Source organism: Pelmatolapia mariae, linkage group LG1, assembly GCF_036321145.2.
Source record: "Pelmatolapia mariae isolate MD_Pm_ZW linkage group LG1, Pm_UMD_F_2, whole genome shotgun sequence".
NCBI classification, from domain to species: Eukaryota; Metazoa; Chordata; class Actinopteri; order Cichliformes; family Cichlidae; genus Pelmatolapia; species Pelmatolapia mariae.
Genome location: NC_086227.1, coordinates 22895253 through 22911751, shown reverse-complemented (window position 1 = coordinate 22911751; position 16499 = coordinate 22895253). Strand labels below are relative to the sequence as shown.

The window sequence follows — 16499 nt, the reverse complement described above, 5'->3', positions numbered from 1 at the left end:
CTGTGTGAGATCTGCTCCAGGACCAGCGGACTGCTTTTGAGTGGGTGGGCGGGTAAAGTGCGCTTGTTTGAGGAGGCGGAGCGGCCCGGAGGGTCGGAACGTCCTTCTGAAACGGTTCTCACTCACTCTCAGAAAACAACTCAGGACCAAATAAGTTAGCAAAGTGCGGCGCGGGCACTTTGCAAAAGAGTTTAGCTTTTAAAACCGCTCGAAGAAAACTTTTTTTCCAAACCTGGGATAAGTGAGCAAGCGAGAGCAACGACGCCGGTGAGTAACTAACTAGCTATCAGTAACTGTTCTGTGCGCGAGACTCTTTAACAGCCGTTAAACTCAGCCGGAGGAGAAAAAAATTAAAGGGATAGAAGGGCCGCTTATTTTCCTACACAGCTCGCTTACTTCAGGTGAGTGGTGCAGGTGAGAAAGAGGTGAAGTAAAATTTGAAGATGGTGGTGTGTTTCTGCCACCTGTTGCACTCAGCAGCCAAATAACGAGAAACTGCGTCAAATCAAAGCGCTACCTCTTCACTTTGGCTGACGAGCTACTGTATGATTTCAGTTCTCAGATCTGCATCCAATTAACTGTTTTTTAAAATCTTATCTAACTTATGTTTACAATTGCTCCTGTAAGGTCACGTTGCTTGTACTGTACCTGCCGCTAGAGATTAGTGAACTCCCATTCATGTTACGTAACCTAACAATAGTTTCCCACCGTTTAAACCCTCACTGGCAGGTTTGTTTCCAACTTTTTCCAAAGTTTGGTCCCATCTGGATTTAGGTGTTTTGATATGTGAGTGGCTACAGGTGTTGACACAGAAAAAGACAATTTTTTGCACTTCACCCTCGCTTGCATCCTAACTTGCACTCTGGATGGGCATCACAGGCAGCACAGGGGTCATTGAAGGAAGCACCGACCCTGTGTAGGACAGTGAGGCAGCTCACTGAGAGTTTCCTCCTTTTTGCAGTGAAAAACACAATGGGAGGAAAAAGTAACACACTTGTTGGAGCCCTTGTGTGCCAGATACATACACTGAGCATAAAAGGGTCTATTGTGTCGTCTCAGGCTTTAATCTGTCTCATCCTCCCTGACAGGACACCTTACCTCAGCCTTTCACACGCAAACGGGAGGAGAGAAACTGACTAATTCTGGCTAATTGGAACATCATGTCAGTAGTCTAGTGGAAACAAAGTGGAGTTGAATCATCTTCGTGGTTTGCTAGGAGTGGCCCACAAAAGTTTCTTGCAGTATTTCATGGTAGAAACTTGGGCTGTTTATAAGGCAAGATTTTATATAGTTTCATTAAGTTAAATGCTTCCCAGGTAGCTGTTGTTTCATGCCTTATATGGCAGGTGTGTGTGTGTGTGTGTGGGGGGGGGGGGGGGGGGGGGGGGGCATGTACACATTTGATCAGTGAAGAGATACGTGGGGATCAGGGTGGTTTTTCAAGCTCAGCTAAATGCCTTAGTTTAAAATCTCCTGCCAGATCAAATAACCAGAGATGAATGTCTCTTTTGGCTTATCTATCTATCCATCCATCCATCCATCACCTTCTGCTTATCTGAAGGTGGTTGCAGTGGCAGTGGGCTGAGCAGGGTATTACTGACTTCCTCTTCCTTAGCAGTGTTATCCATTTCCTCCTGGGGGATCCCGAGATGCTCCTAGGCTGCGTGACATATACTAGGAATGTCAAACATACCAGTACTGGCCCATTGGAGGCTCCAGTTGGGCCCACTGGCTTCAGTGGATGTGTAAACTGTAAAGACAGAGGGCATACATTTAGGACTTAACTTTCTTTTAATTAAGTTTTAAATTATTCTTAATGAAAGACATTGACAAAATTAGTAAGAGGCAGATTAACCAGCAAATGTTTTTTTTAATTAGTATTCCATCAAATAAAGGTTCCTGTTTTTCACTTTTTTTTTAAATTACAGGACAAAGTCGGTTACTGGTTTCTTTGAGTTACTGCAGTAGAATAGTACAATATTGGAAGATCTCAAAGGAAGTGTGTTATTTCATATATTATTAAAGAGTAGTTACACTGATCCGACCCACTTAAGAGCAATTTAAAAGGACATGTAAAATCTCCCCAAGGAGTTCTTCGTTTTACCCAGGGTCTCCCCCTAGCTAGGCATGCCTGGAAAACCTCCAAAGTACGGCATCCAGGAGGCAGATGGTTGAACTACCTCAGCTAGCTCTGTTCATCTGACGTTAAGGTAAACCAGGGAGGAATCCACCATTTTGCTGCAATATCCACTTTCTAGCAAATTAGAAAAACCTGAAAAATAGACATGTAAAACAGCCAAATTTGCAGGTGCATTGCCATGAAACCCCTCATAGTACTATGTTTTCTAAATGATTATCTGTGTCCATAAGTCTGTCTTGACCCATTTCACACTTATGTGATACATCCTGCTTTTGCCCTTTCTTGTCAGTCTTATCAGTGTCCTCCTTCCAGGCCCACCTCTGTCCATCTTTGTATTGTAACATCAGAAAAGGATGCTATCAGCAAGACAAACAGGAACACGTTGAAAGGCCATTGTCCAGTGAAAAGCACATGGTGGCTGCTGATGGCTTTGTCTCCACTGGCTTCCCTGAAAAACACCGGGTGGCTCACTTTTAATATTTGTACACAGTTTGATATTTATTGCCAGCTGCGCTCTCACGGTCTAGCTGCAAATCTGTCAGCTTTGACAGACCTGCAGTTATTATGCATGTGACAGAAAAGGGCTCGATAACATTTTGTTGCCCTCTTTTCATGACTTTTCCCAGGGCTGCAATTAACAGTGTCATTTACAAGGCTCACCTGTGCCGTCTGTGCACACAGACGGAGAACTGAACCCAACACCTGCTGAAGTTATTTAGACATGACAGCTTTGAGATGTTTCCCTGGTTTAACTCATTCTTATTCATGATGATACCTTTTAGCAGGTGAAGAGAAAGGCATAGTCTTTGTCAAGCACGGTAAACAGTCATTTCGTTATATCATACCTGTTAGTCACACACTTGTGAGGCCTTGCTAAACAGTACCTGGCCGTTTCTGTTGTTAAAGAATGTGGCAGGAGTTGACTCATCTCTTGAGGGATATTATGGTTTCTGAGATGTTACAGGCAACACAAGGGGAGGGTAGTGTCTTCATTTGGTTAGAGCACATTACTTGAGTAGTTTGACACAAAGGTCTCTCCTGGGAAACAAGTAGAATAGAAGGAATGCAAGACAAGAAAGGAAAATGAAAGCTAGAACAATAAAGTTTCATTATTGGCTGAATGTACATCTAAGGAATGTTTGTTGATGTCGTTGAATTATGTAGCATCTCATCTCTGACTAATCCAGTGCTTCTAAATCTTCTCCTTGCAGAGGTGGGCCAGTTGATCCAGGGAGAGGGATTTATTTTCCTTCTGCATTCCTGATGGAGTCGTACAGAGTATCTGGCATTCCTAGCAGTGGACCACAGCGGGGCTACGCTCAGCCATCCCGCCCTTCCAAGCCACAAAGTAATGGAGCTGGAACATATGGTCTCAGCATCCGAGTCCAAGGTATAGATGGACACCCCTTTGTGGTTCTCAACAACCAGGATGGGGGTCCCCAGACTTATATGGACCCCAGAGGTAATGGCTACATCGACACAGAAGACTCTTTTATCAACAGCTACGATGAGTATGACTTTAGACGTGGCAAAGAGGCTGAATCTAACAGCCCCTTTGTGGAGTACAGGACTCAGAAGATGTTGCATTATACTGGTCCCCAAAATGGTGTCACAGAATCCCAAGGAAAGAAACCATCCTCCCTTCTGAACTTCCAGAAGCACCCTGAGATACTACAGCCGTATGATCCAGAGACCAACTCCCTGAACCTGGAGGGTTTCAACAGCCTTCCTTCAAGGCCTGACACTGGGAGCCAGCCCCAGAGTTGGTCCCCAAGATCTGCAGCATCTCACCGTAGGGCATCAAGCCTTGACCGGAAAAAAGATGCCACGCCGCTTGAGAACAGACAACCTACATCCCAGAGTGTGAATGAGGCAGGCTTTCCTAAGCTGAAGCCACAGCTCACACAGCCTCAGAGCAGGCCACAGTCACAACTGTCTCAGCCACAGATCAAAGCTCCTCTTACCACCCTGAATCCAGCTCATTCCAAGCTGACCTCTAAAACTCCACATCAACCAGTTCCTCCAGCCCAGCCTCAGCCCTCCACTGTGTCAAGCCCTAGGAGCAGCGCCACCTCCAGCCTTGAGCGCACCCCTCGTGAGCCTGATGTCCTTCCCCTGCGCAGGACTGATTCCAGCGAGCCAATTCTTCAGCCTTCTTCCCGCTCCCGCCACTCCTCCTCATCTTCCACCTCTAAGACGCCAATGGATGAACAAATGGAGGCCCTTTATGCAGACACCATAAACCGTCACGAGAATCGTCGCTACATCCCTTTTATGCCTGGTTCAGGCAGAGATATCGACACAGGCTCTATACCCGGTGTTGATGAGCTCATTGAGAAGTTTGACGGCAAAGATGGCACTCAACGCAGAGGCAGGGCGGGGCGCAGAAACAGGATCAATCCAGAGGACAGGAAGCGCTCACGGAGTGTTGATAGCGCCCTCGGCCTGCGAAATAGCTCTAGCTACACGGAGCTACATCGAGGCACATCCAAGGAGCATGTCCTGCTTCCCTCACAGCTGAGGATGCAGAAATCAGCTGGCAATCAGGACTCCTGGCTCTTAGATCACGTTGACTCCAGATCTCATGCCACCAGTGCACCTGGCTCCCCACAGAACACCATTTCTAAAGGTGTTGGTTCTATACAGGGTTACAAAAACCCTCAGACTCGGTCCTCTTCTCTACCATTTAAGAGTAAAGCGAGTGAGGAAAGTGAAAAGGTTTTGACATCTTCACTGTCATCGTCATTATCCAGGCCATCTTCTTTAGCAAACAAAAAGCCCGGGACAGAAGCGGATGTACAGGTAAAATGTTAGACCATTATCACTGCATCCTACATTTGTTTGTTTTAAGTTGCGTTTCGTTTTAATTTAAAGTAAAGTAGCATTGTTCAAAATATGATCTATGAGAGAAGTGTTCCTCTCTTTTATTTTGTTAAGATCTCACTCTCTCTTCCTGACATATCCAGGCGACACCTGATCTCCTGAAAGGTCAGCAGGAGCTGTCACAACAAACAAATGAAGAGACAGCAAAACAGATTTTGTTCAATTACCTTAAAGATGGGTAAGTCTGAACTTTTTCCCATACAAAATGTGACCAGATATTGTGAAAACATCTTGACTCAAGAACTGAGTGTTGTTCACACAAAGGAAGAAACCGTTCTGTGGAAGTAAATTAATGTGCCTTTTTTATCTGAGCTGGAAGGAATGTGCTCTTCGTACCCTCCCATCCAGGCTGTGAGCGATCCAGTTGTCTGGAATTTGTTTTCTTGCAAAATCCCACTTTTAGTCAGCTTTGTTCTTGGTGTAGTGTGAAATGATGATTAAAATCCTGTTTTTCTGTAGAGGAGATGATCTGTCTCGAAAAAAATTACATCGAGTTTGCATTTAGGCTATGGATACCAGCGAGTCTTTCAGTAGTTAAACAGTTAATACTGTCATCAGTAACAATTTCATGGAGAGAGTTTTCTAATACAATCACTACAGTTTCTGGATGTGTTATTGAATCGGGGTATTGTAGAAGTCGAACAGGAAGCTGTTTGGGTGTGTCGGGCCACAGGTCAGGAGCCACAGGACAAATGAAAGGAAGCACAGATGGAAGTGCAGGGGCTGAAACTGAACTACATTCCCAAGGCCCAGAAGAAAAACATGCAGCAACAGGGGTTATAACGGTTTAATGAAAATCATGTGTATGAGGAGAGGGGAGGTTTAAGGGGTTTGGCTTTCAGTGTCAGTCTCACCATTTATTGAAATAATCTATCGCTGCTGTCAAGTCAAAATGGCGCAACTTCAGTTTTGTTGATTTTATGTTTTCACCCGAACGAAAGGATTAAATGTTCTTCTGTGACTTTAGAAAATCCCCTGATCTTCGGGCTTTCAGACATCTGTTGATGATCTCAGAAATGGGCATTGTTCAATGCCGAGGACCAAGCTGCTTTTTAAACTTAGGAAAAGTTGAAGTTGGAGGAAATTGATGGGGTTTTTTTTACTGTTTAGAACAATGGGTTAGTCTGTTAGTTTTTAAAGACATTTGAAAAGGATAGGGCTGGTGTAGAAACGTTGTGGGTGTGGTTGTCCTTTTACCCAATACTGTAAATCCTAGCTTCTTCCTCATCACCATCTTTTGTTTCAGTAATTATTATATTATTTGGGCGGGTGGCTGTAGCTCAGGAGGCAGAGCCAGGCCATCTACTAATCCTTGGGCAAGATGCTAACCCCAAGTTTCTCTGTGATGGATCCATCGGAGTGTGAATGTGTGTGAATGTTAGAAAAAAAAGCAATTAAGCATAGAAAAAAAGTGCTTGTGTGAATGGGTGACTGAGGCATGTTATATAAAGCGCTTTGAGTTCTCAGGTAGGGTAGAAAAGTGCTGTGTAAGCGCCGGTCCATTTACTATCTAAAATAAACGAAACTTAGACCTGACTACAGAAATTTACTCGCGTTTTTTATTGGAATAGGAATGGTGAGATCTCTTAGCCCTTGTAGCCATTTTTAAATATATAATAGAAAAACCTGAACTGTATATATTTATATAGCTGCATTTTATATACCAATGTAGTTCCAAAAATAAAATACACTGCCTATATGGATTGTGTTTATGTGTCTGACAGTATATTGGATGGCTATAATGGCGCTGTTTGTGATGTGAGGTGTTACTTCCAGGCAGCATGATCCTTTCTCTCCCCTTCTAAGGAGGGGAATAAGCTACTGTTTTCCCAGAACAATCTGGGATTAACTCCTGGCCGCCACAACATTGAAATAAAGTTTTTGAAACCTTTGATAAGCAGAGTGTTTTAACGTAGCTGTCTGTGTGCACGTCTGCAGGAGCAATGATAATGATGAGATGACGAAGAAAAAGGTCAACCTTGTGTTTGAGAAGATACAGACATTGAAGTCTCGGGCCACAGCAAGTGCGCAAGGCGACAACAAAGTAAGGCCATTTTATGTCATTCTGCTTGTGCACAGTGGTAGTCTACAGTTACAGTGTTAAATGCCAACGAGATGTCAAACAAGATGTCATCTTTATACATCTTTATATCAAAATTGGTGGTGATTGGGGTGGAGTAACAGAGCAGCACCAGATTAATTCTTTAGTCTGCCTACCATTAAATGGGTGGGAGATTAGCCATACTGGTTTCATTATTAAAATTCATTTTTATTTAAGGCGATTGATAATTAAATATTGTGTGCTTTCATGAGATGTTAACACCAAAGCTGTTTACTGTTACCCGAAGATTATTTAATTTATCAGGGTACTACTGTCCAAAGACCTAGTCTCCATTTGTATTTGTAATGGATTAATAAGAAATAAGCACCTCTAAATTGTTTGTTTTCTCCAGGCCCAGGATCTTGCTGCTCAGACCAAAGCTCTGCAGGAGCAAAATGCTGAACTGGAGAAAGAAATGTCTGAACTGAAAAGACAACTAGAGGAACTAAGCATGGTAAGAACGGTGCAACTGTCTCTATGACCAGCTTGTTTATGTTGGTTTTATTGCTTAACTTGTTGTTCTTTGAGAATATCCTTTAATCAAGGGTTTGGCTGAAAAGGAGCTTTACAGGATTACTGTTCAACTAGCTGAATTTAAAGACTAGTGTTTGGGTGTAGCATTGACTAAGCGTAGTACAAAGGCTAACAGAATAATGCAACAAATAGGCTACTCCCTTGAAAACTCATTATTCTGTTGATCTGTTAGGTAAGGAATTAAATAAGAAGTGAAATAATCAAATATGGATAGTGTTGGCAAGGCGTTGACTTTGGGGTAAAATATGTGCAATTGATATGCTGATGGCATATCATGGCACTGCTTGCTATACTTAAAACACGTCCGGTAATCAAAAAATGCTGAATCCTTAAACTTACTTTCAGCAAACAATAAATAAAAATTTTCAGTTCAAATGCTAAAGCTTAGTTTAAGAAATGTAAAAGACTACATGCGTGTCTCTACTTAAACACACAAGCTGTAATAACCTTGTCATTTTTACTTACAGAAAAATCAGGCTGACAAAAGGATGGCTGCAGATTTGAAGGAGCTGCAGGAGAAGCTACAGCAGAGCATGGAAGAGTGCAAGCACCTGAAGGAAAAACATGCCAAAACAGAAGCTGACCTACAGACCACAGTGGAAGAGTAAGTGTAAAGGAGTTGCAAATTGCCTCCTTAAGATGCGTATTAAATAAAATATTTTATAAGCAGTTAATTTCAAATAGATAAATGGGTATTTTTTTGTCAGCTGCCTCTCCAGTGAGTCTCTCATCCTGCAGCTTGTGATGGTAGTCTATTGATTCTCCACCTGCTGCTGGTTCTGGTAAGAGTGATCCCACAGCTTTCAGTGGATCACCAAATCAAAGTCTACCATCATCAGCTGCAGTCCAACACGGTGATGAAAAAAATGACAAAATGTTTCACCTTAAGAAATTAAAAAAAGGTAATTTTTAATAAATGGCAGCAACACATCTTTAAAAAGTTGGGACAGGGCCATGTTTACAGCTGTGTAGCTTCTTTTAACATCAGTCTGTAAAAACATCTGTGAACTGAGGAGACAAGTTTCAGAACTTTAGCTCAGCAGTCCATTTTCCATTTCATGATACACCAAATGTTTCAGTTGATGATCTGGACTTTCGACCTGCAGGGCAGCGGGTTCAGCACCTGGACTCTTCTACTATGAAGCCATGCCGTTGTAATAGATGCAATATGTGGTTTAGTATTGTCTTGCTGAAATATGCAAGGACTTGACTAAAAAAATAAACAAACCCAAAAGTGATCTGGATTTGAGCATATATTGCTCAAACACCTCTATATACCTTTCAGTATTGATGGTGTCTTTCCCAAAGTGTAAGCTGCCAATGCCATAGGGACGAATGCACCCCTGTAACCCACACATACTGGATTTTTGTTGTTTTTTGTCCTTAAGGGATTAAAACTGGAAGTGCATGTTTTGGCAAGCATTTTTGTTTGTATTGCTGCAGTACTGGTTTCTAATGACTAGCTATGAAGCCCCCACATGGGTAGTTGGGAACATACTCAAAGCCAGTGGGTGAAGCACCTCCTTTTTTCGGGTGTATCAAAAGTGTGATTTAAGTAACAGTAATGGAGATCTGTTGTTGAAACGGCCCAGACTGTTGATAGTTACTGTGGTTACCATATCAGTACCTCTGTGTTATAGTACAACTCTGTGTCCCCATGAGTTTGGTAGGTTTATCTTTTACCTTCTATATTCCTGTGTGCTTGGTGACTCATTTACCATTCAATCACAGCACTAACTGTCCCGTTCCAAACTGCTTTACGTGTAATTGTTTTCACAGTCATTCAAGTACAGAGTGTCGCCACTATTCATAGCTTCCTTGTTTTGTTTTGAGCTCTGCACGGTTGAAAAGGAAATTGTAGCAAAGTTGCCAATCTTTGAGCCAATGGTTTTGTGTTTTTAATTTGTGTAACACTTCATGAGAATTTCATGCTGTTGAAAACTGAGCTTTTTTCTTTAATTTCTCCCTGTGTCTGTGTTGGTCCTTTTATCATAATGTTTTGTTCTGTGAATCCAGGATCTTTAATTATCATTTCCTTGTTCTTCAGTTTATTATCTGAAGCTTCAGCTTAGCTGTGCTTTTCAGCTTGAAGAGTACCAAAGAAGTCTTTACTCCTCTGACTCTTTTCTTTAAAATTAATTTAGCCTTATTTCCAGCTGCAAATCAATCAGGGACATTTCTGTTTATGCCGTCTACTCTTGAATCAGTATGTTACCTTTAAAAAATAAATAAATAAATGAATAAATAATTTGTAAAAATTATAGCATGTTACATTTGAGGCCAGTCTTTATCAATTTATTACTGTGTGGTTTTTGTTTAAGGTGTCTCACATCACTTATCATCCTCTGCCTCAGAGATGAAGAAGCAGATTAGAAATTATTGGTTTTCAATCATACAGTTATTCATTTTAACGAGTGTGCTCTAGAGGCGTTACATTCAGCTCAACCACATTTGATGCCATTTGTACATGAATTAAGGCGCAGGTGCATGGGTATGTTTGTACATGTGTGCAGTGTATGAAAAGGACCTGTACCATGCTGTGACATGTTGAATGGTTTGTTAGGCTTTTCCAGGTGAAAATGGAAAGGGAGCAACACCAGACAGAGATCAGAGACCTGCAGGACCAGCTGTCAGAGATGCATGATGAACTCGACTCAGCCAAGAAGTCTGCTGCTGATGGAGAGAAAGACATGCTTATGGTGGTGAGCCACAGTGCCCTTTGTTATAGAAAGCAAAATAAATGTTTATTGTTCTTGCGTTTTTTTGGGGGTGTTTTGCATTAGGGTTAATTAACTTTATTCATAAAACAATATAGAAGATTTAAGCCTTTAAGTTCCTGTTTCACGTAATATTCAAAAGACCTAAACGCAGCCTGTATAGCAATTAACCTATCACTGATTTCCTAAATTCTTTACATTGTAGCTAAAATGATCACATTGACATTATAGTTGCTGAAAGCTTTGATGTTTTTTTTTTCTGCAAATTCTGGACTAAAGTTGTCAAAATGTCTGCATTTTCCATAGGAGATGATGCAGCTCAAGGTAGAAATGCAGGAAGCTATCCTAGCCAAAGAGGAACAGGAGGAGGTGCTGAGGAGGCGAGAAAGGGAGCTAACGGCTCTGAAAGGAGCTCTGAAGGAAGAGGTGGCTGCTCATGATCAGGAGCTGGATAAAATGAAGGAGCAGTACGAGAAGGAAATAAGCAAGCTGCAGACATCTTTGGAGGAGGCCAAGCAGGTAGTCAGCTTCCCATGTAGTTTCCCTCAGTTCCCTTCCTCCACTCTCCTCTACTTTGATTCCCTCTCTGTTTTCGCATATTTGCCATCTCACCCACAGCACAGTGTTACAGAGTGTTACAGAGAGGTGTGGGTATAAGCACAGTCAGGGGTACTGTAACCCTGTTTGCTGTGGATTTTAAGTTCATCTTAGGCAACGTCCTCACTTAATGCGTTTTCGTTTGAAAACGCATAGTTTTCTCTCCGTTTTGGTCTCCCGTCCACACTGAGACGGCGTTTTCCCCGAAGGAAAACGCAGCATTTTGAAAACGCTCTGGAAAATGAATACATTTGAAGACAGTGCTTTCGCGTCACAGTGTGGACAGCGAAAACGGAGACTTTCAAAAACGATGACGCATTTTTGTCATGTGATGCAGTCATGTGACCAATTAAACAAAGAATAGTGGAGGGCATTATACAGCAGTTGTTTTGTTTGCTCTCAATTTTGACAGCCCTATTAAAGATTAATATCAGTTTGTACATGCTTCAGATAGTTTTTCTTCAAATTCTTTAATCCTCACTCACTAGTGTGGACGCGGAATGTTTTCAGACGAAAATGCTGTTTTCAGATCTATCCAGGCTAGGGTGGACATAGCCTTAGAGTTTGGTCCTCTGCTTTGAAGTGCCATTATTTACACTTTCAGTAGTTACACAGCTGTGACACTGAGTATGCAGATTCCGAGGCAGTTGGTTTTAAAATAGGCAGAAAGATAAGCTTGGTCGTTTTAATCAGAGTAACTACATTTCTATAAAAAAGAAATGCACGATAAGCATGAAAGGGAAGCAAAAAGGCCTTGTTGTTTTTTCTAATCCGCTGACCCTCAAAACTAATGCTCTTTAATTTATGTTGGTGAATAGTGGTTTCTCAAAACTACTTTACGCCTTAATAGAAATGTAGAAAACTGCTGCTAACTCGTCTTTTAGCATGTGTTGTACTAAACCTTGAAATATTCATCAATTCATTCTAGAGTTGTGCGATGTGAGTTGTTTGTTCTTTTCAGTGAAGTGGAAATTGACCTCCACTTGATTTCACTGTGGATGAGCTGAGTCAACAAAGCTAACTGATAAAATGAAAATGAAACACTATGTAACATTTAAATGTTGCTCATCATCATTTTTCATGCAAAGTCTTTCTTAATGGCTTAGTCTTCTTACAAGGAGAACTTTTTAAAATTACAATTTAGAAACATTTGTCTGTATTTGTAAGTATTGCCTTATAGTCAAGGTCATTATTGTAGCGCAGAGGCAAGTTTTATCATCATTATGACAATTTCTGGCAAGCTTCACAACTGTCTTAAGAAATCTGAACCATTCCGTATTATTGTGCGCCACTAGTATATATAATTTTTACCAGAAGTTGGAGTGCATCAGTAGTTTTCTGTGTTACACTTGCACCACATAATATTTCCAGATTAGTGTTAGTGATGGGCCATTCATTACTAGTAAATGAAAAAAGTGCATTTTCTAGTTAGAGGGGTCGTCATCTGTTGTTTCAGAAATAGGAGAAGATGAGAAGAATAGCTTTGAATGGCACTGAAGATGCATTGTTGTCAGTAGGTTGCTTTTTGTGACCCACGTGTGTCCTGTTTATCTTCACGAGTGGAACTTGTCCTTGTTCTCAACTTCCTGGAGGCCTGGTGGGGGTCCACAGCATTGCTGTGTAACAAGGCTCTATGAGAACATTTCCTTTTGTCAAACAGAGGTACTGCTCCCCTGAGGTCATCAGGGATTTACCCTCAGTGCATTGTAAACATTTGGCACGATAAGGTCATTGTTTTTTCTCTTGTGAGGTATAAAAGCTGCCTCTTGTTGAATTGTTTCCTTTATTTTCCTTGAATTAATGTTTTCTCCAGTCTGGTGTATCGATTACTATGCAGAATATGAAATTGTATCCATCTAAAGGAGTGGCGTCCCTTTACCAGTTTAATATATGTTGTTTATGCTGGGCAACATGCAAGTAGGGAGAAAAAAAATCTAAACAAATCAGCATGCAAGGCTGCCCGATTAAAGAAAAAAATCATACTCATGATTGCTCAGTATTATGTTTAACACAGTAGCTCTTGTTTCAAGGAGCCTCACAATGGACAAAAGTTTTTCTGAATTGGTTTTACCTTTCTTGTTTATCAAAAGTCAACAAAGCAACAATGTAATTCTTTTATCTCAGTAATCTTGTTTTTTTTTTTGGTTTTTTTTGTAATTCAATTGTAATGGCATAGAAATTTTGATTAAATAGACAGTCCTGCCAGCATGTAAATGACACATTAAGTAAATCATTTTGCAGTCATAGCTAAAATACATATTGTGAAATCATCTGAATATTTCACCCTGCCCTCTAACTGAAGTGCTACCTTTGTTTAGGTGCCTTCCTCTTTGTTGGCCCTGATATTTGCGGTGACCAGACCTGCTCTTGTGGACAGGAATGGTGGAAAGTGGAACGCGAAATCCCTCTGTATACTAGTTAATTGCAGTGACGAGCCATCACTAATCTAATGAGCTGCCGTTCCTGATCGGGTCACGTCCCCTCTTCTCTCTGCACTCTGAAAGAGTGGGGGTAATTGTGGACCTCAGTTGCTGATGAATGATGAGTTTGTTTCACACAATAAAAGCAGCGGGGGTTGGGACATGCAGAATAAGTGGGTCAGTATGCTGCAAGAGAGGGGATGCAAGGCTGACCCCCGTGAAAGAAGGGTGGGGGGCTGCTTTGTGTCTCAACTTAAAAGCTACATTGTGTTTTTGATGAGATGAAATGTATGGAATTTTATCTAGGCTGAAAAATGTTGGTCTTATTGTTTTAGCAAAATTAGCCACCGCTTATTTAACCAGCATTAGCACCATTCTTAATGTTCTGTAACTAAAGATATGTACTCATTGGGAACTAGACATGTGCTAGTATGTGAAAAATGTGGAAAGATGAGGTGCGGTGAGTAGAGATTAGGGTTTGTTTCCAGGAATGTCAGGGTTAGAGTGGGGAATGTGCACCCTGTAGACCTCCTCCTTTACTCAGCTCCAGCTTTGTTATAGTGTACCCGCTCCGATCTGCGGGAGAGGCTCAGATATTTTCATTTATTCCTCTTCAGGGTGCTGCAGTTGCTTCTCCGTCGCTACAGTGCTCCATATTCTCAGTGTTAGAGGCTTTAAAAGGTCTCAGCCCTTCCTAACTGTAAAGACAGAGCCTTGTGCTTATCGCATCATTTCCAGCTCTTGTTATGTTTCACCTACAGATCCAAACCACAGTGTGTAACACAGCCACATTGTTATCACGCTCTCATCTCTAACCTCAATCCCAAATGCTGTATTCTTCATTTCCTAACTCCACAGTTTCCACACAACACTCCACAGTGATCTCATGTGGACCTAAATGCAGTTCATTTTCTGGCCTGCATTCTATCTCAGCCTGCCTCTTCAGTAATCTCTGCCAGGGTGTGAACTGAAGTCTCTCTGTCTGATCATCAAACTTGTGTAGCTCAGAGAAGAGTTCCCCCTCAGGCTTGTTTTGAAAGTAAAGACTTCAGCATGAGTCTGTGTGTTTGATGATAGCTCTGTATTTCCCAGCGTAGCTTTGGGAGCTGATTTACCAGGCGACTGGGAAGAAGAGGCATGAGATGCAGGACAGCAAGCAAGGAAGAAAATGATTATCTTGACAGAGATGGCAAGGAATTAGCAGTTTATCCTTGTTGAAATATTAGGCGATTTACTTCTTGGTCTTCAAAGAACTGTGGTGATAACTTTATAGATTGATGACTTTAAACGCTATGAAAACCAGGAACTAAATACCCTGCAGCTCAGTCAGTAGGTGTTCAGTTCAGAAAATGTTGCAGCACAGCTATACATGGGTCAGGTTTGTGTGAAACTAGGCAGTGGCCTGGATTTTTGTATTTATTGTTTTTGCAGGAGCCCAATCTGCCAAAACATCTCACAGAAGTCAAGTAAAACACTCATCTCCTGTTGAGATGTGCAGAGATGTTTGTTGTTCTGCTTTCTGTTTGGTTTGGCCACAAAGAGAGGAATCTGAACCTGTTTCATACTTTTGCATCTTGTATTTGGATTAATGCCAGCAGGCTGCTTCGCCACATGAAATTAAATGTGATGGTAAATTGATGTGTGGGCTGAGGTCTCTGCGTTTGTTGTAAATTCTCTGGATTGACTTGTTGTGTGGGATGTGTATTATGGGTGTTTCTTTTCTCACTCATAGCTCTATTTCATTTCTGTCACCTTTGGCCTGAAAAAACTGGAATATGCAGTTTTCTGGTCTCTTTCTGTTTCTGCTCAGCATTTGATTGAACTTTATTCTGGACTGTGATACCTGATTTTACTGACACTCTGTGGTCTGTGAGTGAACAAACAGTGTTACCACTGTTTGTTAAAGGCTTTGTAATTTATTTATTTATTAAAAAGTGGTTCAGAATGCTTTACTTCGGCTGTACTTTGTCTTGCTTTGAATTTTCCTTAAATAAGAAACATCGGTGCCTCTTATAGAACTTATTTGGTGCCATTTCTTCTGGTTGTTACGTCCCTGCAAAGGGGCTTTGCACAGAGACTGTTTTAAAAGCTGGTTTCCACTCACATTTCTCTGAGGACAAGACTATATTTGATTACGCTTTTACCCAAGGAGATTTCAGTACTTCTCAGGTTTCACATTTTAATTTGTACTTCAATCCTTTCTTTCATTAGTACATGACAGGTCTCCTGTTGGAGTTAACCTTAGTTTCGGGTGTCTGTCAGGTATCTGTTTTTTAAATTAAAGATAGCTGTTGTGTTTGTAATACATACTTTGAGTAGTTGAACCAAATCACAGCTTCTGCACTCCCCGAATAAGTTTTTCAAGTTTAATTTCCTGATATCAGGGTTAAGTTCAGATAATTTGATATCATGCAGAAAAGGCTGTGAGCTCTACGTGACCTTGGGCAGTTTTTATTTTCTTAAGTCATGTGTGTGTAGTAGTTCCTTTCCAACAAGGACAGCAAAGAACTCCATCTATCTAGCTGTCAAAAACTTAAAATCCACAGTGACAAGTACAGGATTAGTTAGAATAAGCAAGTGACATGCCGATAAATGCAAATAACACATCAAACACTCCCTCTGGTGTTTTGTGCACTGACAATGTATAAAAGACTGCCTGTAGCCTTTAGTGCTTATTTTAGCAGATTTGCATACCTTTAACCTCTGTTTTGACTAAAGTTGGGAAGGTAGGAAATGTTAATATATTCTATTGCAAATTCATCTAAAGGGAAAGCCAAAAATGTTTTGGTGACTGCTCCATCTGACTTAGCTTCCTGTCTTGAATCAGTTGTTGTACCTGCACAGATGGCGATGGAGGAGGTGATAAATTTTGAATGGTGAATTCTTAGCTGAGTCTCAAGCTGTTTTTACATATTATATATGTAATGCATTTCTTTTAAAACATGTTAATATTATTTTAAATAGCACTATGTGGCTCAAATGGCTGCTCTAACAGGTGCTTTTCACTAGGGCTGGTGGTTATGCAAAGAGTAAAACCAAGAAAAGCATGCTAAATATCATGCAGTACAAGTGTATCTGTAGAACACTACTGAGACGGTCTGTCTTCT

At 41.2% G+C, this 16499-nt stretch overlaps 1 protein-coding gene across 2 annotated transcripts in view; it reads left to right on the top strand.

The window, feature by feature from the left end:
* Window positions 1-120: 120 nt before the first annotated feature.
* Window positions 121-16499, top strand: part of cgnl1 (cingulin-like 1) — a 32230-nt gene continuing 15851 nt past the window's right edge. For both annotated transcript variants that reach the window (XM_063476001.1, XM_063475991.1), the window contains exons 1-8: window positions 121-267; window positions 3352-4942; window positions 5107-5201; window positions 6962-7067; window positions 7477-7578; window positions 8126-8262; window positions 10222-10360; window positions 10682-10894. In XM_063476001.1, the coding sequence (XP_063332071.1) occupies window positions 3404-4942; window positions 5107-5201; window positions 6962-7067; window positions 7477-7578; window positions 8126-8262; window positions 10222-10360; window positions 10682-10894 (2331 nt within the window). In that variant the 5' untranslated portion in view covers window positions 121-267; window positions 3352-3403. The remainder of the gene's footprint in view (window positions 268-3351; window positions 4943-5106; window positions 5202-6961; window positions 7068-7476; window positions 7579-8125; window positions 8263-10221; window positions 10361-10681; window positions 10895-16499) is intronic.